The 25,569-nt window shown below is 52.4% G+C and overlaps 1 protein-coding gene across 12 annotated transcripts; it reads right to left on the reverse strand.

The window, feature by feature from the left end:
• Positions 1-13: 13 nt before the first annotated feature.
• On the reverse strand, positions 14-21,127 carry Adcy6 (adenylate cyclase 6). 12 transcript variants are annotated; one of them, XM_087200073.1, is made up of 22 exons: positions 21,108-21,127; positions 15,160-16,021; positions 11,272-11,421; positions 10,765-10,886; positions 10,562-10,673; positions 10,281-10,408; positions 9,621-9,779; positions 9,402-9,543; positions 9,152-9,280; positions 8,858-8,883; positions 8,512-8,659; positions 8,164-8,261; positions 7,918-8,005; positions 7,653-7,769; positions 7,092-7,391; positions 6,766-6,944; positions 5,827-5,862; positions 5,616-5,745; positions 5,085-5,348; positions 4,150-4,354; positions 2,675-2,799; positions 14-2,533 (listed from the first exon to the last, which is right to left on the reverse strand). In XM_087200073.1, exons 2-22 carry the CDS (start codon positions 16,018-16,020, stop codon positions 2,357-2,359), a joined length of 3,696 nt encoding a protein of 1,231 aa, XP_087056199.1. In that variant the 5' UTR covers position 16,021; positions 21,108-21,127; the 3' UTR covers positions 14-2,356. The 12 variants fall into 12 exon arrangements, with proteins under 12 accessions (XP_087056199.1, XP_021098805.1, XP_021098808.1 ...); XM_021243146.2 differs by lacking the exon at positions 21,108-21,127 and adding an exon at positions 20,547-20,731; XM_021243149.2 differs by lacking the exon at positions 21,108-21,127 and adding an exon at positions 20,547-20,731 and having other exon boundaries at positions 15,160-16,024.
• Between the last annotated feature and the right edge of the window lie 4,442 nt (positions 21,128-25,569).

The raw sequence follows: 25,569 nt of genomic DNA on the forward strand, positions 1-25,569 counted from the left end.
AGAGAACAGAAAATTTTACAAAGAATTTGATTTTATTGATATTTAAATATATTAAATATTTCACTGAAATACATGGTACACCACCCTCCCCCACTCCCACAGTGGTTACATTATAAAACCAAAGCCCATGCCTCCCATCCCCTGACTCCTCCCCAACCAGTAAGGAAAGGGGCAATGGTAACCCAGGGGAAGGGCATGACTGGCACTGTGGTACAGGGAGCCAGGGTGTGGACAGAACCCTCCTACCTGGCAAGAAGCAGAGACAAATCACCCAAGGCTGAGGTCTTCCCACTCTGGCTCACTTACACCCTCCCCGCCTCCCCATGGCACCAAGGAATCCTTCCTTTCCAGAGATATGGCTGGATGGGACAGGGAATCAGTTTTCTGTCTGAAGCAGCTAGCTTCTCTCCTTTTCTGCCCTGGCTAATGAAGTGCCTAGTGGTTCATTTGGTTGATGCATGGAGAGCCCCAAGGCACAGTACCAAGCCAGAATCAGGCTTCCGCGAGGAGCTGGTGAGTTAGAAGGAGCATGAGGAGGGGCAAGGGCACTACCTATTCCTTCCACCTCCCCAAACTCCTTTCTCCTCTGCTTCTCTAGACACTTACAGGACAAAGTGATCTTCAAGCAAAACTCAGGCTAATGCCTCTGGCTTTAAAAAGTATAGACAGAGAAACCAAGGCACCAGCTACTTCAGGCCAGAGTCAAAGAGGCTGCAGGGAAAGGGGTAAAAAGAAGGTAAGGATAGGAAGGGAATCTAGAGTCCAACTTCCTAACCCTTCTAGCAGCCCTTTCAGGCTTCATGGGGATTGGGAGCCAGGAACATGGAGACTCAGGCTAAAGGCTGAGGGAAGCCTAGTTTAAGATCCCCCTGCCCCATCCCCTAGTACCAATATCTGGGTCCTAAGAAGGATCCCATGCTGCCCCAGTCCTAAAGCATAACACATTCCAGGACACAAGCTGGGGAACCCAGGAAATTCCTGAGCCTGTGGCCACTAAACCCCAGACAGTTCAAATGCATGGAGCATTGAGGCTCAAGCAGGCACTCGGGTCCCTGCCTCAGACAGGGAGACAGTCATGCTGTACACGTGGCCCCAAATGGCACTTAGGGATTTGGCACAAAAAGGACTCCTCTCCCCAGGCCACCCTCCTTTTGCCGCCACACCCCATCCCACTCCTGTGCAAGCTGGGCATCTCTCTGTATCCCTTGAAACGGGAAACCCTGCCTTATTCCCAGAAGAGAGACCCACAGGAGAGAGGCAACCCCTGGTGGAGAGCTGAGGAGCAGGAGCACAAGGACATACACAGACCTGGAAAACAGATATGCACACAAAGAGCAACATGCACACACGGTTACGTAAATACACAGGCCCTCCCCAGTACCAGAGACTTGGGAAGCCAAGTTTGGGATCAGGGTCATTGTCCTCTGTGCCCTGACCCTTTTCTATTTGGCAACAGAAGGAGCAGAAATGCTCCGTGCCCCCTTGCCAGCAAGCAAGTGCTGGGATCAAGGGACCTGATCCTAGCCACAGCTGAGCCTCAGATAAGCCTGGTACCATCCCCTACCTAGCCGCCTGCATTCTTTGGCACCTGTAGGTGAATGTCCAGCTTTTGATCACCTGACATCTCCACACCCACACACAGGCTGGCCATTTTTACAGTACCAGTGAGGCCAGACACCCCTTTCCCTGGAGCGTGCAGGAACTGGGGCTAAATCTAAACTGTCTCAGATCCCTTTGTTCCCCTTTGGGGAACAGATCATGGGACAAGGATTTGGCAAATGGAAACATTTCCCTAAAATGTGGATAGAGCTGGGTTCCCAGAATGTCTCCGCCCTGCCCTGTACCTAGGAGGGAGACCTGGCTAAGACTGGTGGTACCCAGGACTAGTGCGGGGGACACAGGCATAGCAAAGGCAAGTATGGAATAGGCACTCCTCATGCCTGCCCCGTCTTTGTACAAAAATATTCCCAGGAAAAAGGGAAAGAAAAGACCTAGCCCTGAGCCTGTTGTCCAGACAGGGAAAGGGTAGGCATGGCAAGTTGCCATTTTAATCTCTCAGGCAGGAGGGTTCCCCCTGTCTGTACTGCTCCCTCTGCTGCTCCCAAAAGCTGGAAGAAAGTAGAAGAAACAGCCCTACCCCAATTAAAAAAGAAAGTCAGTTGCATAATCTTCTTGGTATCCCTGTTCACCAGTCTGAGGACAGACGAGCACGGTCCAAGCAGCCTGCTGGGGTGTTCCCTCTTGTGATCACCAAGATCTGGAGGCTCAGTGCTCCCTGGCACAGCTCCACCCAGCAAGCACAGAGTCCACTCAATGCCCACCTTGGTCCCTTCAGCTGAATCTGCAGCTGGGCCTGCTAACTGCTGGGGCCCCCATTGAGGAAGTAGGTGGTCATCTCCCCCTTGCCCTTCACCTTGACCACCCCTCGACACTCCAGTTGGTAGCCCTTGGCAGCTAGAACCTGGTACAGGTCCGTGGTCACCTGGGGGAGTGGGAGGGGAGCCTGCTTAGCCTGGAATCCTTCCTGCTGCATCTGCAGAAGCCCAGAGGTTCTCTAGTCAGGCTAGCTCCCCTCCCCCAACCCTTGCCCCACCCACCACAGAAGACTGCCACCCTGCTCCGGTCCTGCAGAGAGACCTGTGCAGCCCTCCCAGCCCTGCCTCATACCCCTCACCTGTATCCGGTCAGGCACCCCTGTGCTGTCCATGCGACTAGAGACGTTCACTGTGTTCCCCCAGATGTCATACTGTGGCTTCCGAGCTCCAATAACACCTGCCACAACTGGGCCCATGTTCAGCCCTGAAGTGGGGAGAAAGGCAAGAGATTAGACTAGTGAATGCTCCAGGGCCAGCTTTAGAGGTCATCCCACCTCCTAGCACCTTGAGGAGGACCCAGGGAAAAAAGTGGAAAGGGACAAATCTCCTGGTGGTAAAGTAAAGAGTGGAAGACCTCCAGCCAGGCATGGTGGTACACAACTGTAACCCCTGCACTGTGGATGTTAAGGCAAGAGGATCACAAATTCAAATCTAACCTGGGTAACTTTGTGAATTAGGAAGACCATATCTCCAAAGTTAAAAACTAGAAAAATGTAGCTAGTGTGAAGGTCCTGGGTTAAATTTCCAGTACCTCGTATTAAAAAACAAACACGATGTTGTATACCTGTAATCCCAGCACTTGGAGGCTGAGGCAGGACTGCCGTAAGTTCAGTCAGCCTGGTCTACATAGTCAGTTCAAGACCAGTCTAAACTACATAGCAAGATGTTGTCTTTAAAAACAAAAGCCCTGGACAGGTAGACTGCAAAGTTCCCTCAGGTTTTGGGGGGGGGGGGGGTACTGGGGATCGAACTCAGGTCCTTGCGCTTGTAAGGCAGGCGGTGGAACCACTGAGCTAAATCCCTGGCCCTAGTTCCCTCAGTTTTAAATAACTGTGCTGTAACAGTAGGTGATCTACCGAATGCTCACTCTGTGCCAAATACTGGAGTAAGAATTTTACCTTACTGCACCCTCTCACCACCTCTCAAACACAAGTATTTTTATTTCCATTTTACAGACAAGGTACTGTTAGGAACCAGTAAGTGAAACTTACTGCCAGGAGTCAAACCAGTCTGACACCAAGAATTAACCACTGCCCTCTACTAGTTCATTTGAGAAGAAATACCTCTTCTCAGACTAGCCACAGATAAGGACACGGGTGTAGAAAAGCTTGGTTTCAAAACCTATCTTAGCCACTTACTTGATCTTGAGTGAGTTATTTTTCCTTATTTTTTTTTAAAGACAGGGTCTTGCTATGTAGTTCAGGCTGGCCTTGAACTCACTATGTAGCCCAAGCTGGCCTCAAACTCATGGCCATCTTCCTGCCTCAGCCTCTCAAATACTGGGATTACTGGCATGCACCACCATGCCTGGTTCCTTATTTAAAAAGGAGATGATACAAGGATTAAGTGTGTTTAAAATATCTAGCACAGAGGCCAACACGTAGTAGGCCCACAGTAAATGGTCTCTTCTTAATATAAGACAATATAGAAAAGGGAAGGGAAGAGAACCTCACAGAAGCCCTGATGGAGAACCTGTGAGCCCATCCCAGCCCATACACTCAGCTTGACCCCGAAACAGCCCTCGGAAACCCGCCAAGGAGCCAGGCCCTCTCACCGATCTTCATCTGGAAGTTGTTGAAGGAGTGCTCGTTGATGTGCTTCATCTGCTCCATGAGCCGCATGGCGTAGTCTGCGAGGGCAGTGACGTGGGAGCGGCCCGCCTGATCGTAGGTGCTGGCGTTCAGCCCAGAGGCAGCCATGTAGGTGCTGCCAATTGTCTTTATCTTCTCCAGCTGCCGGAACTGCTCCTCGCTGATAATCTGGACAATACAGGGGTCCGGCTGAGGCCAAGGAGGCCAAACCCAGCCCTGGCCCAGGGAGTCCTGCCTCATTCCTTCCCAGGCCTGGCTCCCTTCCTCCCTTCCTGCCGCAGCAGCTCCCCTCAGCTTAGTGGGTGAGCCCCCTTCCAGCTGTGCCCCTGTCGGCAAAGGATCCAGGGGCCAGGCAAGGACTTGCAGGTCAACTGCGATGGCCTACTCTCCGACCAGCAGAAAAGATGCTGAGCATCCGTGACTCCAGCCCTCACCTTTTGGGGAGCTGAGTCCCAGCGTAAGGAAGGGGTTCCATCCCAAACAGTGAAGAGCTCACTCCTGAGCAGGGTGCTCAGGACAACTGGTCACATTTCGCTTCCCTTTTCTCTATTCAGGGGACCACCTTGCTTGTTTGGTCTCTTGGGGCTCTGTCCACAAGCTACTGTTACCCTATCCTGGCTCCCGCAGGTTTTCACGTCCTCCTTTGCTCCCTAACAAGGATGACCCTGCCCCACTGAGATGACTCCTTATTCCCTGACACTTTCACGGGCTCTTGTCCCTGCTTCCACTGTCCCTACCCTTATCTGTACCCATGACATCTCCGGATGCCATCAAATCTCCCCTTCTCCTCCAAGTACCACCTAGCCCCTCCAACTGTGGCCTTCTCATCCAATGTTCCCTCGACTCCCCCGGTCCCCAAGTCCCCCCACTCTCCCAGTACCGGCCAGTTGCCAATTACCTCATCAAAGTCGGCAATGATCTCATTGAGCAGCCGCAGGCACTCCACACCCTCATTGTTGGCCTCCAGCTCCACATAGAACTCCGAGAAGTTGGCAATGGAAGCAAACATGACAGCCACACACTCGCAGGACTGGTAGTAGAGCTCATCATTCCGGCGCTCCCTGGCCAGGAAGTGGGCAGCCACGTCCTTGGGCAGGATGTTATGCAGCAGCCGTCGGTTGTATGCCTGGAGCTCTTCCATCTCCTCCTTCTCTCCTGTTGCCTGCAAACACCACACTCATCACCCACTGCCCAACACCCACAAGGGCTAGGTGCAGTGGCCAAGGGCATGGACAGATGAGGCCTAAAGAACAGCCAGAGAGACCAGGTACAAGACGGGGCAGAAGACAGGGAATGGATACAAAGGCAGCATGGGATCAGAGTGGGCTTAGGGCACACTGAGACTTAGCTGGCAAGAAATGCATTTCTGGCTTGGAGCAGGCTCTACTCCCAGGTCCCACTCCTTCCCCTAAAGGTCCACCCAAGTCACCTGCAGTTTCCAGAGGAAGTCCAGGCGGGCAGTCGACTCCACCTGCTGGGCATGCAGATACAGTGCCAGCGCAAACACCAGCAGAATCACAGGTGTCATGTATTTCAGTGCCACCCTCCCTACAGCTGGGCTGAGGATAAACAGCTGTGCTTGGTGTCTGATGGAGGCATCCACTAGCATCACCCTTTGCTGCCCCCGAGCCCTCACTTACCAGTCCAGCCCATTAAAGGTCTCATTGGAAGAAGCCCTGGTAGGAAGATACAAGAGAGAAAGTCATCGGTGCTTCCTGAATGGCTAGGCAGGGCATGGAGGGGCAAGAGAAACTGCACAGCCAAGCCGTATCACTAGTCATGCATTAGGCCAAGGCCTTTCCTTATACTGATGAACTCCTTAAGAACAGAGGTTAAAACTCTTAGTGGCTTAAGTACTTACCAGCTATATGACCTGGGACAAGTGGCTTAAAACTTTCTAAGCCTCAGTTACTCATCAGTAAAACAGGGATCAGATCTAAATAATACATATGCAAGGCTTAGCATATGTCTGGCATGAAGTAAGTCTTCATAAATGTTAGTTACCATAACTTTTACAACTACCCTGTGATATAGATGGTATTGCCATTTGACAGATGAGAAAATTGAGGCTCAGAGAACTTACCTCACCTGTCTGAGGTTACACAGCTAATGAGCAGCAGAGCAGAGATTCGAACCCAGCAGACTCCAGAGGCTCTCTCTACCACAACAAGCTATGGCCACATATCACAAAGGATGGGGCTTTGGGAAGGAAAAGCCAATGTGGTGTCCCTGGGAAAGCCCTCAAGCAGGAGTCAGAAGTTTTGCTTCCTAGCTAGCACTCTGCACCAAGCAGCTATGACATCCAGGTGGTTAAAACAGTGGGCAGGAAAGCACCACGCAAGTGGGAGAGGGATTTTTTAAATGTTGATACTGAAGATATAGGGACTTCCCAGGACTGGGGTTTCCTTGGGGTAACTACTTGGGGTAACATGCCAGGAATTCCCCCCATCTCCTTCCTTTCCCCAGGGGTGAGTTGTAGCATTCCCAAGGTACAAGGTCCTGAGCACTTGAGAGGTTCTCAGTGATCTAGCAGGGTTGGGAGACTCCTGGGGCATTAAAAGGGCTGAAAATAAACTTACAAGCCATGGACGCCAAGCAGTAGGTCATAGTTGTCAAAGATGGTGGCTGGGGGACCCAGCAGAAGCAGCACCAAATAGATAAGCCCCAAGATGAAGATCATGGCCAACTTGCCGATACTGCTGATGTGCAGGAAGACAGAGCTGGCCAAGAGACTCAGCAACATGTTCCCGACGAAGTACTGGGGGGCAATGGCAGAGGCAGCGTTGGGTGATGGCAGAGGCCATGGCCCCCAGGGCAGGAAAAGCCCTGCACTCCCCTGCCTGACCTATGTTCCCCTCTTCAACCCTCACATCCCAATACCCTTCACCCTGTGCCTCCAACCTACACCACACCAGGGCCCCTGGCTGCTCTTGGAGTTAGGGACTCTGAGGAGTCCTGGGTCCCCAGTGCCCATCACCAGGCCTGGCACAGAGGGACCAATAACTGTGCCAGCACATCTCCCTCTGCTTGAACACTGCTTGGACACCTCAGGGAAGCTGCAGGTGGGTGCGGTGCCCTCACACAGGGGAGCATCCAGGCCCAGAGAGTAATTGAGCTGTTGTAGGTGGCAGGCAGTGATGTCAGCAGGTGTTAAATTCAGCATCCGGGCTGCACAGGTCCGTATAGGTGTATGGTTACAGGTGAACTGCAAAAGCCAGTGTATATCAGGGTAACCAAGGAAGGAAAGGGTCGCAAGGGTCATGCCCAGGTGCCTTATACCCAAGGGCCAAAGTTCTCAGGGATGGTAAGAGGGGGAAATGAGAGAAGAAACTGGAGTTAGCCTCCCCCTCCTCCAGGACAGCGGGCTCCCTGAAGGCAGGAAACATGTTCTACTCCCCTGCATTCCTGGTGCCAAAGCAGTGCCTGGCACAGAGCAAAGGCAGGAGAATTCCCATCAGACCCTTACCATGTTGGCGATGGCAGAGAGGAACACAAGCAGGACTGAAAAGATGCCAACTGCGGTGCTGTGTGCCCGCGAGCGAACGATGCTTCGGGACAGATGTTGCAGGGCCTTGGGGAACAGCTGGAGTAGCAACAGACCAAGAGATGGAAGTCACATGAGCCAGGAAGGAAGGCCAACTAGGGAGGGCCCACCAGGAGAGGCACAGGTTCTCTTCCCCCTCCCAATTCCCTGCCCACCCCCAAAGCCCCAGGGAAGTCCCTCTACGTACAGAACCACAGGAGTACACAGCACAGATCAGCACAGTCATCAACAACAGCAGGAAGATACTGGCATAGATCCCAAGCATCAGGGTTGAGCTAGGGGAGGACAGGGCCCGGGAAAATGTCACTTGGGAATATCTGGACATCCTTGTCTCCATCCCTGGTCCAGAGAGGGGTGCGGGCTCCAGGGACTAGGAGTCTGCTAGGGTGTTTAGGAAGGTCTGGGAAGTGGTGCAAAGGGGCAGGGCTCTCACTGTGGGAAGATGAGGAGCTGGATGAAGCAGATGAAGCAGAAGACCAACAGAGAACAGGCAACGTAGGCTCCAAACCGGGGATCCACCTTCCGTGAGTACTGAGGGAGAGGAGGCTGAGCTGGGCCCTGGGCTCTGCCTTGGCTGAGGCAGGGACAGCAAGGGTAGAGCACTACCAGGGGCCTCAAGGGGAGGAGAAGCAGTTGTCCCAACTGATATGAAGCCCCCTCTGTTCTGTGGTCCCTCCCTACTCCCCAAAACCACCTCCTGCTACCTCACCTGTGCTCAACCTTCCCTGCCTGGACCTGCCCCTCCCCCTGGCCCTTGTTCTTTTGCCCGTATCCCCCAAACCTTCTTCTCAAGATCCTCTCTCTGGAAGGTGAGCAGGAACCGGCGCACATGGTCCTTACGCAGCTGATCGATGCTGCGGGCATCAATGGCACGGCCCAGGAACTCATCCACCTCATCCTCAGGATTCAGAGCATCCTGAGCACCCCGGCTGAGGACAAGGCATGTGTTTTACCAGGTGCCTGAGCAAGACCGCGTGATAAGCAGCGGGAGGGTGTGTGAGCGTGCATGGCTCCTATTCGCACAAAATATAGCAAAGGCTCAAGAAAGAGGACCTCAGCTCCCAAAGCCCCATCCAAGGCACAAGTGCCTTTCCCTCCTCTTCCCCTTCCTCAATAACCTGACTTACTTGTCTTTGCTGGAATCATCAATCCCCTAGAGAAAGAGAGAAGCGTGTGTCAGTGAAGGGCGGGACCCAGCTACATTCACCTCTGAAGTTCCATTCTCCCTCCTTAACAGCCTACTAAGGGGGTCCCTCAGCACACACACTTTGGGGGACTTGGGACCCCTGGGATGAAGTCATCTCTCCTCACCTCTATATGAGAAAGCATACATGGAGATAGAAGCTTCAGGAAGGAGGACATGGGGTGTAGAGGGAGATAAGAAAATGAGGCCCCAGGTCTTGGTGCTAAGGCTCCCTCACCATCTGGCGGAAAGCCTTGGAGTCCTTGGTCCGGGAAAAGGCGCGGTCAGGTACCCAGCGTGGCATCAGCCCTTCCATGGAGTTGGCTCGTGTCCGCTGCAGCTTGGCCAGCATGGCCTTCTCCTCTTTCTGTGTTGGCCATGTGGGTACAAGCTCAAAAGAAGGGCCTCAAGAAGGGCTCTAACAGCTCCCCCCAGTCTGTCCCTCTCCATCCATGCCTCCCCCACCCTTAGCCACGCCCTGGCCTGACCCGTTTCTGGCTGGCACCCAGGATGAGGAAGGTCTCAATGCGTTGCTCCTTGAGATATGCATTGCGCTCACCGCCACGGCCTGGCTCTACCTCATAGTCCCCGTTCAGGTACTGCAGCGTGGCCCGAGTGATATGGATGCGGCTGTTTGGGGGCAGGAGGTAAGACCCCGGCTCTCCCACCTTGTTCCCAAACCCCACCACCTGGACCTCTCCACTCACCCGGCCCGGCCTCCCGCCTCCATGTGGTTGGCCAGGGTCACATCATTGGACCACACATCAAACTGCCATTTCCGCAGGCCGAGTACACCACAGTGCACACGCCCGCTGTGGATGCCCACACGCATGTTCACATTCACACCAGTCACTTCACGCACCAGCCTGGAAAAATGCAGCTCTGGATCAGCTCCTGGCAGTTTCTCCCTCCCCCCGCCCCCCAGCCCAGAACCCAGGCAGTCCAGTAGGCATGGACAGACCCAGATGCAGGAGACAGGTGCATAGTATAACCTGGACGTGGTAAAAAGGCTGCCCAGGGGCTCAAGCACAAAGGCTTGAGAACTGTGTTCAGCAGGGGTCTGAGCATCTTGTGGGATTGAGCCAGGAGAGGAAGAATCACTATTCTCACCTCTGGCCAGCTGAGCTGCATCTCTGCAGCCTCCAACCCCCCCCTGCCCTAGCTCCCCACCCCCTCCGAGCTGGCTAAAGTCCAAGGGTGCACATGGGTCTTCATAGTGGCTGGAGAAAGAGCCATTCCCCTCCCCAGTGACAGATCTTAGAGACGGAGAAAGAGCCAAGATAGGAAAATTCCTGAGAACATGCCAGAGCAGGAGCAGTCTGGGGCACCCAAGATTCCAGGAAGCCTGGGGATGGGGCACTGCTTACGATATGGCCTCGATCATATCCACCCCCATCTCCACACAGCAGTGGGCATGGTCTGCCCGGGCCTCCGGCAGCCCTGACACACAGTAGTAACAGTCCCCTAAGATCTTGATCCTCAGGCAATGATTTTCCTGAAGGGGAAGAGGTGGAGGGAAGGATCACCTTTACTTCCTTGCCCACCCAGCCTCACTGCAGATGCTATTTGCCCCCACACCCCATTGCCACCAGCAAAGCTGTGCTGTCACCACGCTTGACACACCGTCCCCAAGCCCCAGCACCCTCACCGCAGCCAGCTTGTCAAACCGGGCAAAGAGTTCATTCAAGGTCATGACCAGCTCCTGTGCAGTGCATTGGGAGGCCAGGCTGGTGAAGCCCTCAATGTCTGCAAATAGGATGCTGTGGACAACAGCAAAGGATGGATGGGCCTTGTAGCCTGACTCCCAAACCCTCACCCCACCTCCCTGGAATTCTCCCATCTCCATCCTACCTGACATTGTCATGCTTCTGGATGTAGATCTTGTGGAACATCATGTCTTCTTTTTTTGTGTTGATGTCTTCTTTCATCTCCATGGCAACGTGCTGGGGCAACACGGACAGCAGCAGCCGCTCCTAGACCAGTGGTTCCAACAGGGCACTGCTATCGTCTCTGCCTCACATTTTGATCCTCCTGCTTCTGCCACATTCCCAGAGCCCTCCCATACCTCTCTAGTGACCTGAGCTCCCCTTCTGAACTGTAGGCAGACCCACCCCACCAGAGCCCAAGGAGGACATCTACCCTGGCCCTCTCTGATCAGCCCCCACTCAATCCTCCTTTATGTACTCTTGTCTACTCCCTCACACGCTGCGGCAGGGCAGACCCCTGGTGTTGCAGGGGGCATCCACACAGTCCAGGGGAAATCATTCACACAGACTTCAATAAAGCAGCAGATCCACTCTGCAAATTTTGATGGGGAGGCAAGAAAGGGAATGTCCTGGTCAAGGGAAGAGCCCCCACCTGCTGCCGATTTTCATGCTGCAGGTGCAGCCGAGCCTGGATATAACCGCGGGTCTCTTGAAAGGCCTGGCGCTGAGACACTTCAGCCGGATAATGTGTGCAGATGCCAATGACATTGGTGCAGAGGAACAGTACCACATTAGCACCAAGCTGCAGGAAAGCGGCAGAGCCAGATGGGAGACCACTTCCCAACATACATATGCATGCAACTTTCGAGGTTCTCTCTAGACTCACTCCTTGGGGAGGAAGCTGAGGTCTGCATCCTGTCTGTTCCCAGCTCTCTAATCCTTCTTTCCCATTCCCCACAGAAATGCAGATCCCACCCCTCTTGCCTGGGATCACTCCATGACTAGGAAGGTGATCATCTCACAGCTTCAGCAAGCAGGAGCACCAACAAGTGCAGGTAGTACCCAGCCCCAACACCCTATGATCTCCTGCCCCACAAACATCCAAACAAAAGGCAAATGCTGCTCCCTCCCCATGTGGTCTCCTTACAGGACAGTGTCCAGGAGACCTGAGATCTTTGTCCTCCTGTGAGTGACCCAGGACAAGTCAGCTCATCTCTCTGTTTGGGCCTCTGTTTGCTCATCTGTAACTCCAGCAGGAAATAAAATCTCTAAAGTGTCCTTCTGCCCTGCAGACTGAGTAACAATAATTATTGTTATTACCACCAGAGCTAGTTTGTTGGCTATCTGCAATGTGCCAAGATTCTATGGATACTTTCTATACATTAACTATTGTAGGTCTTAAAACTCCACAAATTAGGGCCAGGGATTTAGCTCAGTGGTTCCGCCACCTGCTTTGCAAGTACAAGGTCCCGAGTTTGATCCCGGGTATCAAAAAAAAAACCTCCACAAATTAGGTAACAGCATCCCATTTTAAAAGTGAGGGATTAGGGCCAGGGATTTAGCTCAGTGGTTCCAGCACCTGCCTTGCAAGCACAAGGTCCCTAGTTCGATCCCGGGCACCAAAAAAAAAAAAAAAAAAAAAGTGAGGGACTAGTTGGGGTAGGGGGTGAATGCCTATAATCCCAGCACTTAGGAGGCTGAGGCAGGAGGAGCACCATGAGTTTGAGGCCAGCCTGGGCTACAAAGTGAGTTCAAGGCTAGCCTGAACTACCCAGTGAGACCCTGTCTTAAAAAAAAAACAAAAAAACCCTCAGTAAGTTGCCTAAGATTGCACAACTGGTATGACTGGCATAGGACTGGAGTCCAGGACAGTCAGATCCAAAAGCCTGTGTCCTAATCCCACTTCCTAATGCATTCCAGATTTCTAAGAGTCCTCTCCACTCCACTGACTAACTCTTGAGGTCCAGCCTCAGAGCTGGGGCTTGGGAATCATCAATTCTACTGACAGAAAAACCCTCCCTGACTGGGGATGAGGTGCCGCCCTTGGCCTGACCAACCCCACCAATCCCCGAGGTATAACACACACGCGTGCGCGCGCGCACACACACACACACACACTACTCTCCAGTCATCCTCAGCAGCACTGGAGAGAACATTCTGGGGAATGGCCTCAGTGTTTCTGGAGACTCAGGGGTTAACCTGGCTCCACCCCAGAGTTGGATGTGGCAGAGCTCTGGCTGGGGAGAAGGGAGGGAAAGCTCACCAACTGCCCTGAACCAGAACTCGTCCTGCAGACTTAGACAAGTCCTTCACCTCTGGGACCTCAGTTTCCTCTGTGTAAAATTGAGGGGTTGGTGTGGCTAAGCCCGAACCATTTTCAGCTCTGACCCTCTAGGACGGCCTCCCAGCTTCTCTTCCCAGACCAGTATGTACAAGGGCCCTGCTGAGCTCCTCTCCGAGCACCAGAGGTGAAGAGGGGGCACACTATCTCCCTCTGGGGCTTCTAAGAATAGTCCCCAGTGGGGTAGAAGGAAAGGGGGGGCAAACCAGGCAACTTCCCTCCCTGGCCCCAGGAGCCCAAGAGGAAAATGTGAGTCATGGTGGAGGGAAGGGGGATGAGCGACTGAAATAACTCTGTACACACACATCACAGTCGACTGTGAGGAAAAAGATGGATGCCAGGGCACTGGAGGTGACTCTGGGCTAGGCTGGGGTCACTGGGTGAAACTGCTTGGTGTGTCCAAAAGGTTCTTCCTCCAAGAATGAGCAGGGTTAGATCTGAGAATGGGGAAGCCACAGGGTACCCCATCTAGAAACTCCTGAGCCCAAATGAGCAGAAAATTGTTCCCAGGTCAGAGGAGGCTGTATGGGCAGCCCTGACCCCTCAGATGGGCACAGGGGCAGGATGATTTTCTGTACCATCGCAAGAATGTATCAGCCTAGACCCACAGGGGTGAAGTGATAGCCCAGCAGCCCCTAGGAGCCCTGGCCTCTCTGAGGCTGAGCCTCCCCACTCAGGGGCCAGGCCTGGCTCTGGTAACCATGCCAGCTGAGAGCAGGGAAGAAACCTGCCACCAGCACCAACCAGAGAGGAAGATGGAAGGGAGGCAACCTCTCTAAGCTCCCTTGCCCCCAGGAGGGCAGTGCAGCCTCAAAGCCCAGTGTGACAACCAACCTGGAAGAGAAGGCGAGGGACTAGCACGGGTAGAAGAACCTGGCCCTTTAAGAGGTCTGAGAGTGCCCTTCCAGCACGTGCTCCACAAACACATGGGCTACAAAGTTACTTTTAAAAAGGTATGTTCTGTTCTGGAGCAGAGGCTTGGCGGGAAAGGGCATCATGCCAGGGCACCTAGCTTTTCTCCCTGTAGCTCCAGGCAGCTTCCTCTTCACGGGTAAGGCCAGGGTGGGCTATAGGACACAAGCCCTTAGCAAGGCAGAGGTTGGCCCTTCACAATGAGCAAGGCAGAGCACAGCACCCTGGACCAGCGCCAATGAGGAGGCTGGACCTGCAGCAGTCTCACCTTTGCTCCCTAGGCAGAGGTGGCCTGAAATGACAGACCCACTAGCAGGTCTCTCGGAAAGCCCTTGCGCCATTCTTCACAGCTCACCATCTCCAGGTTGCCTGGGCCGCTGGGTGGGTCCTACTCCACTCTGGGAAGGGTGGAGTCCCAACAGCAACACTCAAGAGGTAGATGGTATTTTTACCAGTTTTACAGACCAGGAAACTCAGGCCAGGAAAGGTGAGAACAACTGTCTAAGATCTCAAAGAGAAGAATGCAGCCCACTGAGCAGCCAGATCGGTGGGCAGCAAAGCCCTTATCCTCACTCTACAAGGTCCTACCAAGCCCTACCTCGCCCACACACAATCCCAAGGCAGTAGTCAGCACCAGCAGAGAATCTCAAGGCAGGGCTGCCAGGCCCAGTGCGTGAAGATAGGATGACATCAGATTCCAGTGCTCTTCTCTTTTGGAGCCCAAGCACATTTACACCACCCCAACCCCAAGAGAGAAGTGACTCCCGCTCTCCACTTTCCCTGTCCCCTCAGAAATGACCCTGGTCCAGGACACTGGTGACTCTTCCCTTGCCAACTCCATTCAAAACCTGCTTGTCCCTCCAGATCCCTATCTAGAGCTGCCCTTCAGAGATGGCACCAGGGCCTTAATCTCAGGGGTCAGCTGGGGATAGTGAAGCCAAGCCCCGGACAAGCCTGCCTTCTCAACACCACCCACGCCCACAACCCAGGGTCTAAACAGCACATCCCCACCTCTACTCCTACACAGCGTCTCTTCGGGCTGCGTTATTTCAGCAGGCTCAGGCCACAGAGCTGGAGACTGGCCTACGGGCAGAGTACAGGGTGCGTCCTGGGGTCCTCCTTCTACTCAACAGTGCCCTGTGCCCAGATCCAAAGTGGAGGTGCACCTCGGAAGCCTGACCTTCCAGACACAGCCAAACAACCCTGTACCCAGGATCCACCCATGACCTACCCACCCTGCCTTATCAAGCCCCTTTCAGTTCCTGCACTGATATCCTCCATACCCACCTGCTTCCAGAGGAAGGCATCACCACGGTTGAGTTGCCAGGCCAAGATCAAATGCAGGGTGGAAAGGCCCAGGCCACTGAGCACGGCAGCCCGCATGCGGATGGGTAGGAGCGTGTAGGTGATGTAGACGAAGAACACGGGGCACCAGAGGCCTGCTGAGGGGCTGTGCGGGTTGGCTGCCAGGGCGCCCCCAACCTGCACAGCTGCCAGGATGCCCAGCACCACGTAGCTCACTACCCACATAGAGTCCTGGCGAAAGCTATGTCGGTTACACACTACCATGAGTGCCACAAAAAGGGTGGCAGCACAGGCCAGCAGGGCCACATAGGCGGGCTGAGGACTGGCAGGTGTGGCATGGAAGGCCAGCAGCACAACTGTCAGCAGCACGAGCACTGCCATCAGCAGTGTCAGGCTGCTCTGGTTCATCTGGAAGAAGTACCGCTGGTATAGGCGCTCCAGCTTGGCTGAGCGGAACTGTTTTGACTGGAACACCCGCACCAGACGGTGCCAGCATGATCGTCCACTCCTGCGTGCTACACTGGGTGCCACCTCAGCCGTCCCCACTGCTGCTGCAATCACCTCAGTGTCCTCAAAGCCCAGGGCCACTGCCCGAAGCCCCAGCTCCCTGCCCTTGCCTGGCCCAGCCCTCCGGATGAAGGCTTCATCCTGCCAGGGGCACCGAGCAGGAGCTGCAGGGGTGGGGCTGGGTGGCTCTGCATCCTGGAGGCAGCTCATATAGTGAGGCGTGCAGAAGCCACTGGCCCGAGTCCCTCGGCGTGGGCGCTTCTGTCCATTGCGTTCACCCCAGGCTGTTTTTCGTTCATCCACTTTGGGGACCAGAAGGCCACTAAACCATGACATGCTGCTGGGAGAAAAGGGAGGAGATGCTATCAATACCACCATCAGGGCTACTGCTACCACTAGTAGCTCCTTATCCAAGCACTTCCTACAGCAGAGCTAAGTGCTTCATACACATTATCCTCATAAAGGGGCCAGAGATTTAGCTCAATGGTGCCATGCCTGCCTTGCAAGCACAAGGTCCTAAGTTTGATCCCTGGTACCAGAAAAAAAAAATACTCATAAAAACACTCCAAAGTAGGCAATGGCATCCCTTTTCAACAAGTGAGGAACCAAAACAGAGAGATGGAGAAACTTGCTCAAGTTCCAGCAACTACATAAGTGGGAAAACTAAGCTTCTAGGCCAGATTTGCCTGACCCCAAAGCCAGCATACAAAACAATTCCCCTCTTCCCTAATGGCACTGATTTCCTAGTAGTGACAAACTTAGATGCCCATGTCAAGAAATGAAGCAGCCCATGGTTCAGGAGAACTGGGAGGAATAGAGTCCACACCTACACTACGGAGGCGAGCACCACCAGCACCAGTACACTGTGACCACTGGTGTCCAGCAGAGCTGAGCTTCTGGGTTTTCAACAGAAGCTAACGAAAAAAAATCCTTAGATTTCAATGCAACATCTCCTGATTTTTAAATGTTGGCAACTAATCCACATTTTTCAACACTGCAAGCCAAACAAATCACATCTATGGAATGAGTTCAGCCTATGAGCTGCCAATCGGTGACCTCTGTACAAAAGGGAATCTCTTTCCACATCCTTCCTCGCCACACACACACACACACACACACACACACACACACTGCACACCCTATCAAGCTAAATTCAACTTTTCCCTCAGGTCACAGCTGAAGTGTAACTTCCTCAGGGATGATTTCCTAGCTCCCTGCCCATACTAAGTTTGGTGCCATTTACCTCTGTACATTTCCTTCATGGCATTCATTACAGTTCAAACTAAACTGCTCCTTGTTTAATGTGTATCTCTGTCCCTCTTACTCTAAGCTTTGGAGGGAGGGATTTTTTCTATTTTAGTCCAGCATGAAGCCTCATACTGGGTCCAGCTTACAGTAGGAGCTCAGTAAATGCATGTTGAAAAGATGGAAAGCAAGCCAGCTTGAGGGCATGGGTGCAGAGCAGCTAGAGTGAAATAGTAACTAATAAGGATAATCTTGACTCTTCATCTTCCTCCCTATTCCTCACCACATTAGCCTCTGCTGTCCCCAATATACCAACTCAGGCCAACCTGAGTCCCTGGCACTTGCTATTCTCCAGTCTAGAACAAAAGCTCCTCCAGGTCATAGCCCAAATGTCTACTTATCAGTGAAGCTTTCTCTGACCACCAGTTAAAATAGCAACTCTCCTTCCTGGGGCTCCCTAGCTCTCTTTCCAGCTTCATATTTATTTCTCCACAGCTCTTACCAGCAACTGCCAATTCTACACATTTTTCTTATTTGTTCATGTCTCTCCTAACTGGAATGTCAACTTCATGAAGGCAGGGACTTGGGGCTATTTTGCTCCCTGCAGTATCTACAATAACTTGTAGGATCCAAAACTTTGCTGAGTAGATGGATGGCTGCTGGATGGATGGATAACAGTACCACATACTTTATCTGTTTTTTAAATTCTTCCTGATCTGTTTTTTGGTACCGGGGATCAAACTCGGGACCTTGTGCTTGCAAGGCAGGTGCTGGAACCACTGAGCTAAATCCCTGGTCCCTCCAGATCTTTTTTTTATTTTGAGACAGGGTCTCACTATGTAGTTCAGGCTGATCTTGAACTCACTATGTAGCTCGGGTGATCCTCCTGCCTCAGCGCCCCAAGTGCTGGGATAACAGGTGTACCACCGTGCCTGGCTTCAAGGTCTTTCTATATGCCTAAATCCTTCTGATCTTCACCAAAATCCTGTGATGCTGTCCCTGTGGCCATCTGGGATACTGGAGACATTTGACAGAAAACAAAACAAAACAAAACAAAAACCAGGGCCCACGGCAGTTTTATATGGTTGCATCAAGTTAGAGATCCTGGGTAACCAAATCATTCTCAGATCCCAGGTTGAACTGTGATGGGAGGATCCATAACAACGGCTTTGATATGCGAACCCAAAAGCACTGTCATCCCTAGATGCCTGTGTCCCGCCTCATTGACAATTCCTCCATTCCTCCATACCCGCAGGGCACCCTGAGGGGCCCCTGGTACTTAAACCTGCTGAGCTAGCAGCACTGACACGTGTACTCACTAGGAAATGAGAGGGGATTGTACCCAGAGCCTGTCCCAGGTGGCCATAGAACCAGATGCTGAGACAGAGGAGCAGCACTCCAAGCAGATACCCAGGCCCCTTGCAAAGCAGAAGGCAGGGAGGGGACTTCTCTATATACCCCAAAACCTGCATCCTTGGTTAACCCTCAGTCAATCCTGTCAGTATCCCTTGTGTATCTCACAGAGCTGCATGCCCTTCAACCTCTCAACATCACTAATCGCACTATCTGGAAAGACAGATCAGGAATACAAGACTTTGGTCAGGCTGGCATTTGGAAAAGGTCACCAAAGAAAGCCTGGCTCTTCAAAATACTTCATTAGAAGCATGATCTTTGGCATGAGACCAGGTTTCAAACTTTAGCATGATTTCCTAGGTACACTACCCTGCACAAATTACTGAACCTTCCCACACCAGTTTCTTCATCTATAAAATGGGAATAACAAGTTTCCAGAAAAAAATCTAGTAACACTTGTCATGTAGCACACAATAAATATTAGTTCTTCTCTATATCCTACATTACTCTGAACCCAAACCTCTACCACCATCAAGAGCTGGAGAGACAAGCATCCTAAGTAAGAACACACATCATTCCAGTCAGTCAGACGCCTGCTTCTATCAGTCCCTGAGTCCTCAGCTGCCAGTCTCCAGAGATGCTGGGAACAGAATCCAGAGTGAGCAGGTTTCCCACCACTCCTCCCATGATATTCCGCCTCAGCCACCTCCCATGGGTCAGTCCCCTGCCTTATTCTGATCTCCCACCACCACTGGCCTAGACCACTGTTCCCAAAGGACCTGTCTCTGGCCACATTTCCAGCCCCCTGGAAGCACATCCTAGCATCTGGCTCATACCCAGAGGAAGGGGTAGACACTATCCAGGGGAACACATGACCCTTCCAAGAAGACTCTGAGTCCCCAAGGGGATAGCTTCAGAGCTCTGTAACTGCCCATCCAACTGCAGCCTTCCACTCTGGCCCTCACTCCAGGCATTGCCCATCCTGGCCATCATGCCCAGCTCCCAGCACTCCTGTCCAGGAACCCTTCACTATGAAGCCCAGGAGCTCAAGCCACTTCCCTCTTCCACAGTCAGGCTCCTGGGCGTTATGCCTCTGACCTCTTCCTCCCCTGAGTCCTGGTCCCCCTGCTCTCCAGGAACCACCAGTTCCACAACTGGAGCCTTGTCCCATTCAGTCCCAGGCCCAGTCCTAGTGCCTCCCAGACCTCAAGTCCCTCCCAAACCCTGATCCTTCAGCCTCAGACCAGAGTCTAGAGAAGGCCAAGGCCCAGCCCCAAGAATAGCTCTGCCCACTGCTTCACTCCACCCTCCCCTGGGCCACTTCGTCTCCATCCTGTCCCCAGGGACCATCTGCCCCTACCTTCATTGGCAAAAGTAGGCTCCAGGGATTTAAAAACCATTTCAAAAAGTTCATGGCAGAAGACGCTGCCCAGGCAGGGCCCTAAAGTGCCAGCACCACCCACCATGTTGGGACGTGGGCCTCAATTCCGGGCCTTTCCAGATGTGGAGGAGCCTTCCCAGGGCCTGTATCTGAAGGTTCAGCGCTGCCTTTTCCTCCCTTCCCCAACCATGGTCCTCTCTAAGGAATGCAAAAGGCTCCCACCTCCAGCCCCAGCCATACAACCCCTACCAGGGCGCACAGCTCACTGAGGGACTCCAGCAAGGGACAAGTACTGTCTGGAGAAAGGGTCTCCCACCACCTAATTCCACCTCTGGCTTTTCAGTTGATCCTTGGAGCCTCTCTGAATAAAGTCTGCCCCTCTGCCATCCCTGAAACAGGCCTTCGGGAGATGAGGGCACTGCCACCCCTTCTATTCCAAAGGTCTGGGGCAAAGGCAGAGAGGGGGCCTCCCACATACAGACAGCCTCCCCCTCCCCTAAACACAATCACACCCTACCCCAAACTCGGAAACTCACTCACAGCCCCGCTGCCAAACCCTCAGGCCAGCCCCTCCCCCCAGTACATGCCTTCTCTCCTTCTCCGGCAAGGCTGGAAACTCCAGCGAGGGGAGGAAGGGAAGAGGGCGGCGGGGAGCGAGGGTGGGAGCGTCGAGCGCGGATTGAGGAGTCCTCGATGCCCCAACCCCTCCAGGACCTCGCTTGGCCAACCTCACTGCCGAGGCACCCCCAAACAGTCACGATTTCCCATCCCAGGCTTCGCTGCCCCCCCCACAAACTCCTGTCGGGGGCCTCCGGGGCTCCGGCCCCACCGCGCCGGTGCCGTGCGGGGCCACCTCCGCCGGCGCGGCTCGCCGCGCGCTCACCTGCCGGCCGAGGTCGGCGCCTCCCCCGGGCCCGCGCCCCGCCGCCCCCGCGGGCTCCGGCCTGCCAGCCCGCAGTCCCACAATCCTTCTCCGGGCCCGCGCGTCCCGGCCGTGCCGCCCGCTGTGCAGCCGTCCGAGCGGCTCGCGCCCCCTCCTTGCTGTCCAGCGCAGACGCCCTCTACCCCGGATCCAGAAGTCCCCTCCCCGGCGGCTCCCGGACTCCCCGCCTTAAAGGCACAAGCTCCTTTTGTCTGGGCACCCCCCTCCCCCTTCCCTTCCCCCTCCCCAGAGGCGGGGGCAGAGTTGCCCACTCTCCTTCCGAGGAGCGGGTCGAGGTGGGGGAGACCACAGAGCGGGACCCCTCCCTCCGCGCGCCCCCTCCTCTCCTCCGCCGCTTCCTCCCCAGCCTCGAGGAAACAAGCGGCCACTGTTCTAGGTTCAAGACCGCGGAGGGAAAGGGGCCGTACCGCTTCCCAGTCCCTCCACCCGAAGGCTGCATCCTCCTACCTTCCCTCCCACCTCACCCTCACTCCAGGGGTCCCCAGCGGGCGGCAGACACACCCCCTCACTGCCGGTATCCCGCCCCGCCCACCGAGGGGCGGCTGTATTCCCGAGTGGGTCGGGGCCGCGCTGGCATCGGGCGCCCACTCCTCACCCCTCCCTTCCTCCTTGCCCCACCCCCACCCGCCCGGCCGCCCGCCCGGCCACTGCCCGCTCCCTCCCGCGGGAACTCAGTTTAATAATTAATTAAGATTTCATTCCACAAGGCGCCAGGTGTGTGCGGCCTGCTTGCCTGTGCACCACTTCTTTCCTCATCCCCCAGCCGTTAGGGGCAGTGGTCCCGAATGCAACCTCCTACGCCCAGAACCCAGAAAGGGAATGAGGGAGGGGGCCTTCTCCGTACCACCCTCCGGCCCCAGCAGCTCTCTGGGGCCCCCCTCCCAGCACCTGCCAATTCACAGAGTCCCTCCCCCTGCACCTTTTACCCAAAGGGTAGTGCTCTGCTGTGGGCAAAGGGTGTATTGCTAGGTATGAGAACTAAGAAATTGCTTGGGACTTTTTATTTCCCTGCACAGAGCAGCTACCCAAGTTACCTGGGAGATGGGAAAAACCATGTGAAAGCTGCCTTAACCCTTTGAGGGATAAAATGATGGTGGAACCAGAACGGAGGGGAGGGTGACTTCCCAGGATGTAGGTGAGTCTGACTGTGCAGAGGGTACCTTTCCTCCCAGCTGGGGAGAAGACAGCCTGCCTGGCTTTCCTTTGAAGCCCTCTCCCTATTCCCTCAATCATGTGCAAGCTCCTCCTTTAATCCAGCCTCGCCCTAAACAGCCCCTTCCCGGCTCAAGGTCCTACAATTTAGATAATCTGAAGCTGCTTCCTCCCCAGACCCAACCCTCCCTACATTCTCCTCCTTCAAAGCTCAGCACCCTGAAAACCTGGCAACACAACTCTTGTCCACTCCAGATCCCCAAGCCTGGGAGAGAATTTGAGGCAAGAGAAAAAAGAGTCAAGAAAACAGGTTTTTATTACTTATCAGCCGTCTATGGCTGTAAACAATATACCTTGGCGCCTCATCTTAAAAATGAGACTAAACCGTGGGCCTTCTCTTTTTCACAGGGTTTTCGGGAAAAGAGTGAAATGTTGATTATGTTTGTAAATGGGGTGAGGATGCAGCTCAGTGATAGAGTGCTTGTGGCCTAGTACGGTCCCTGAGCTCCATCCCTAGTACCCCAAAAAGAAAATGGGAAGTGAAAATGAGGGAGTGATAGTGGATCCTGCCATTGATTGGAAGTCTGTGCAGGCCTTGCCTGTAATTTGACCTCTTTGCCTGACTTTTCCATTCAGATAGCCAGTGTTCTCAACACTGGCAGAATTTCCTCTCCAGCCTGAATCAGGTCTCTGCCACTTCCCTTTTTTTTTTCTTTTTGCCACTTACCTTTTAGAGTAATGTGTTTATAGGCCATATGGGGGAATGCATGAGACAACTGACATACAGAGATGTGTGCGTTATAAAATAAAAAGTGCGTATTTTGAAATGGAAGTCTTTGTTTTTCATTTTATTTTGAAGTAAAAAATTCTAGAAACCAACCAAAGAAGCTGGAGAAATATGCTGGGCACACTGCAGTCATGCTTGCTTTCACCCTAGAGGACAGCCCGAGTGTTGGTCTGGCCTCCTGTTCTCTAGCTGCAGTTCCTGGAGGGCAGGGCCTCCATCAGCATCTTTCCTGGATCCCCGCCATCAAGTCTGTTTCTAGCACTGTAGAACAGGTTGGGACCTTCAAAATGATTTTAGTCCCTTTTTTTTTTTTTTTAATTTTTTATTTTTGGTACCGGGGATCAAACTCAGGACCTTGCATGTGCGAGGCAGGCGCTGGAACCACTGAGCTAAATCCCCGGCCCTTTAGTCCCTTATTTTATAGACGGGAAACACAAGCTAGTGCTAAGTAGGTAGTAAATGCTCAGTTATTGAATTTTTAAATTTGTATCATATTCAACCTAGAAGGGATGTTAAAGACGATATAACTCAGGTGCTATACTTTTACTAATTATAACAGCAACCATCTATGTGGCATTTACTGTGTGCTGAACATTCTTCTAAGCCCTGGATGTTAAAGAACTCACTTAGTCTTAGGATTTTTGATGCTATTATTATCATCCCTGCCTTAAAGGTGGGACAAATAAGGCACAGGAAGTTTCGTTAATTCTCCTAGATGGGAAAGTGAGCGATACATTCAGATTAGGATCCCTTGCAGTCAGTCTGTGTTTGGAAGCCGAGCCGTTGCAATGTGAGATGACTTACCAGTCATATCACTGGTTGGGAATGGAAGTATGACCAGAACTCATTGCCACTAACCCCAATCCAGTGCGCCTTTTATTCAGCCTCACTGTGATTATGACTGTATCCATCTCAGACATGGATTGTGCTGGTCCATCCCCAGTGTTTCCTCAGAAACAGACTTTCTTCTCCTGGTGAACGGGCTCTATCCCCACTGGGCTGGGGGAGAACATTGATGGGTAGTAGCAGTGTGCCTTCCACCTCTGGCTTCCATGACCCGAACAGTGTGAGAACTGCTGCCACTAACTGCAAGGGCCAAGGAATCCTCCTACCACCACCAGGTTACAGTGTGGGCCTTCTGCCAGTCCCTTCCTGATGGAGGATTTCCTGCTGCAGACATTTTTCAGCCTAAGTATCTGTCTCTGAAATGCACCAAGGCTGTTTGCAAGGCAGTGGCTCCATGGCTGTAAACCCAGCCCTTTAGGAGGCTGAGGCAAGAGAATTCCAAGTGTGAACCCAGCCTGCGCAACTTTGTGATTTAGCAAGAACCTGTCTCAAAACAAAAAGTAAAGTAGGACTGGAGATGTAGCTCAGTGGGAGAGCTCTGGGTTCAATCCCCAATACCATAAATGAATTTTTTTGCATATATACTTTTAAAACTTTTTACTTTTATCAGTACATGTTTGCAGTACCTAATGATTATATTCACTGTGGGGAATTGGTACATGTACATAACACACATCAATTCTTTTTTTTTCCTTTCTGTCCACCCCCTTAAAAAAAAAATTGAGGCCAGCATCAGACTATAAATAAATATTTTGAAAAAGGTTTGCAGGGAAGTAGCTGGATAGAAAACATGGAGACTCTAGGTGTGGTTCTCAGACTTACCCTGAGCCTTTCAAAAGTACCCTTATTAGAATATGATGAAATAGTAATAAATTAAGCCAGGAATGGTGGTGCAAACCTATAATCCCAGCACTGGGAAGGCTGAGGCAGGAGGATCACTGTAAGTTTGAAGCCAGCCTGGGCTACATAGTCAGACTCTTGTCTCAAAAAAGAAAGAAAAGAAAGAAAAAATATATTAAAATCATTCAATACATAAATTTGTGCTATGACAGGTCAAACAGAGTGTAGAATAGCAGGCAACAAAAGTTTTAGAAAATAATATGGAAAAACCTTAAAATGGAGAAAATCCTACCAGTTTCTTTTCTTTGAACTGGAATGTGGTGGTTATTCAATCTTCGTGGCAGAACTCCTTGATCTAGAGTCTGTGGAACCAACCCTGCTGAGCCTAGTTTGAAAATCACCGCAGTAAGTAGAATATTCAGAAAGGACCTCTTTATTGCAAGATTTATTCCAGTAAATCAGGAATTAGTTGGAAAGTTGGGGTTTTTTTGTTTGTTTGTTTGTTTGGTACCAGGGATTGAACTTGAGTCCTTGAGCTTGTGAGGCAGGCGGCAGAACCACTGAGCTAAATCCCTGGCCCTAGTTGGAAAGTTTTAACCCTTACAAAGAGAAGGGAAAAAGGAGAGGAACTGTCTCCATTTCTCCAAGTCTAGCTTCATCTCAATGACCTTTTAGGTTTTTATAATACAGATCACAGTCACAAGAAGGCTGTATTTTTTTTAATGGTGGTAATAAGGATTGAACCTAAAAAGCCCTGAGCTACATCCCCAGCTCTTTTTATTTTTTATTTTAAAACAATCTCAAGCCAAGCATGGTAGCACTGTAATCCCAGCATCTGGGAGGCTGAGGCAGGAGGGTCACTATGACTTCCAGGCTAGCCTCGGCTACCTAGTGAGTTCCATGACTACATTTCACTACTTATCTCAAAATCAAAACAAAATGGAGTCTCACTAAGCTGCCCAGGCTGGCCTTCAAGTTGTTATCCTCCTGCTTCTGCCTCCCAAGTAGCTGGGATTACAAGCATGTGTGACCATGCAGGACAAGGGATATATTCTCAATCTCTCATGCTCAGGAAATTCCTACTTGGAGCATATACTGTATGTAAATGCAAGTTCCATACAGTCAGAAGTATGTCTGGACAACACTCAATGAATACACAATGCTGAAAACACCTTGTAATATGACAAGGGTTGGCTTGAATCTCCTGAGCCTTTCCCAGCTTGTTTGGGTAACAGCTAAGCTTTGGCAATGCAAATAACCATTCTCTGTTTTCCCTATCTTAAAGATCAGATTTCCACACATTCTATTTTCTAAAAGTACAAAAGATATGTAGAGACT

This window comes from Heterocephalus glaber, unplaced genomic scaffold, assembly GCF_053883595.1.
Source record: "Heterocephalus glaber isolate CG9 unplaced genomic scaffold, H.glaber_assembly_v1.0 deba00001733, whole genome shotgun sequence".
In the NCBI taxonomy this organism is placed as follows: Eukaryota; Metazoa; Chordata; class Mammalia; order Rodentia; family Bathyergidae; genus Heterocephalus; species Heterocephalus glaber.

Excerpts from the sequence above, each read along its gene's own strand:
- Adcy6 (XM_087200073.1), bottom strand. The coding sequence starts at position 16,020 with ATGTCATGGTTTAGTGGCCTTCTGGTCCCCAAAGTGGATGAACGAAAA. Across the intron at positions 10,674-10,764 it reads CAGAAGCATGACAATGTCAG|CATCCTATTTGCAGACATTG; the intron begins GTAGGATGGAGA and ends TGTTGTCCACAG. Across the intron at positions 7,392-7,652 it reads TCTCTGCCATCGCCAACATG|TTCACCTGTAACCATACACC; the intron begins GTAAGGGTCTGA and ends TGGCTTTTGCAG.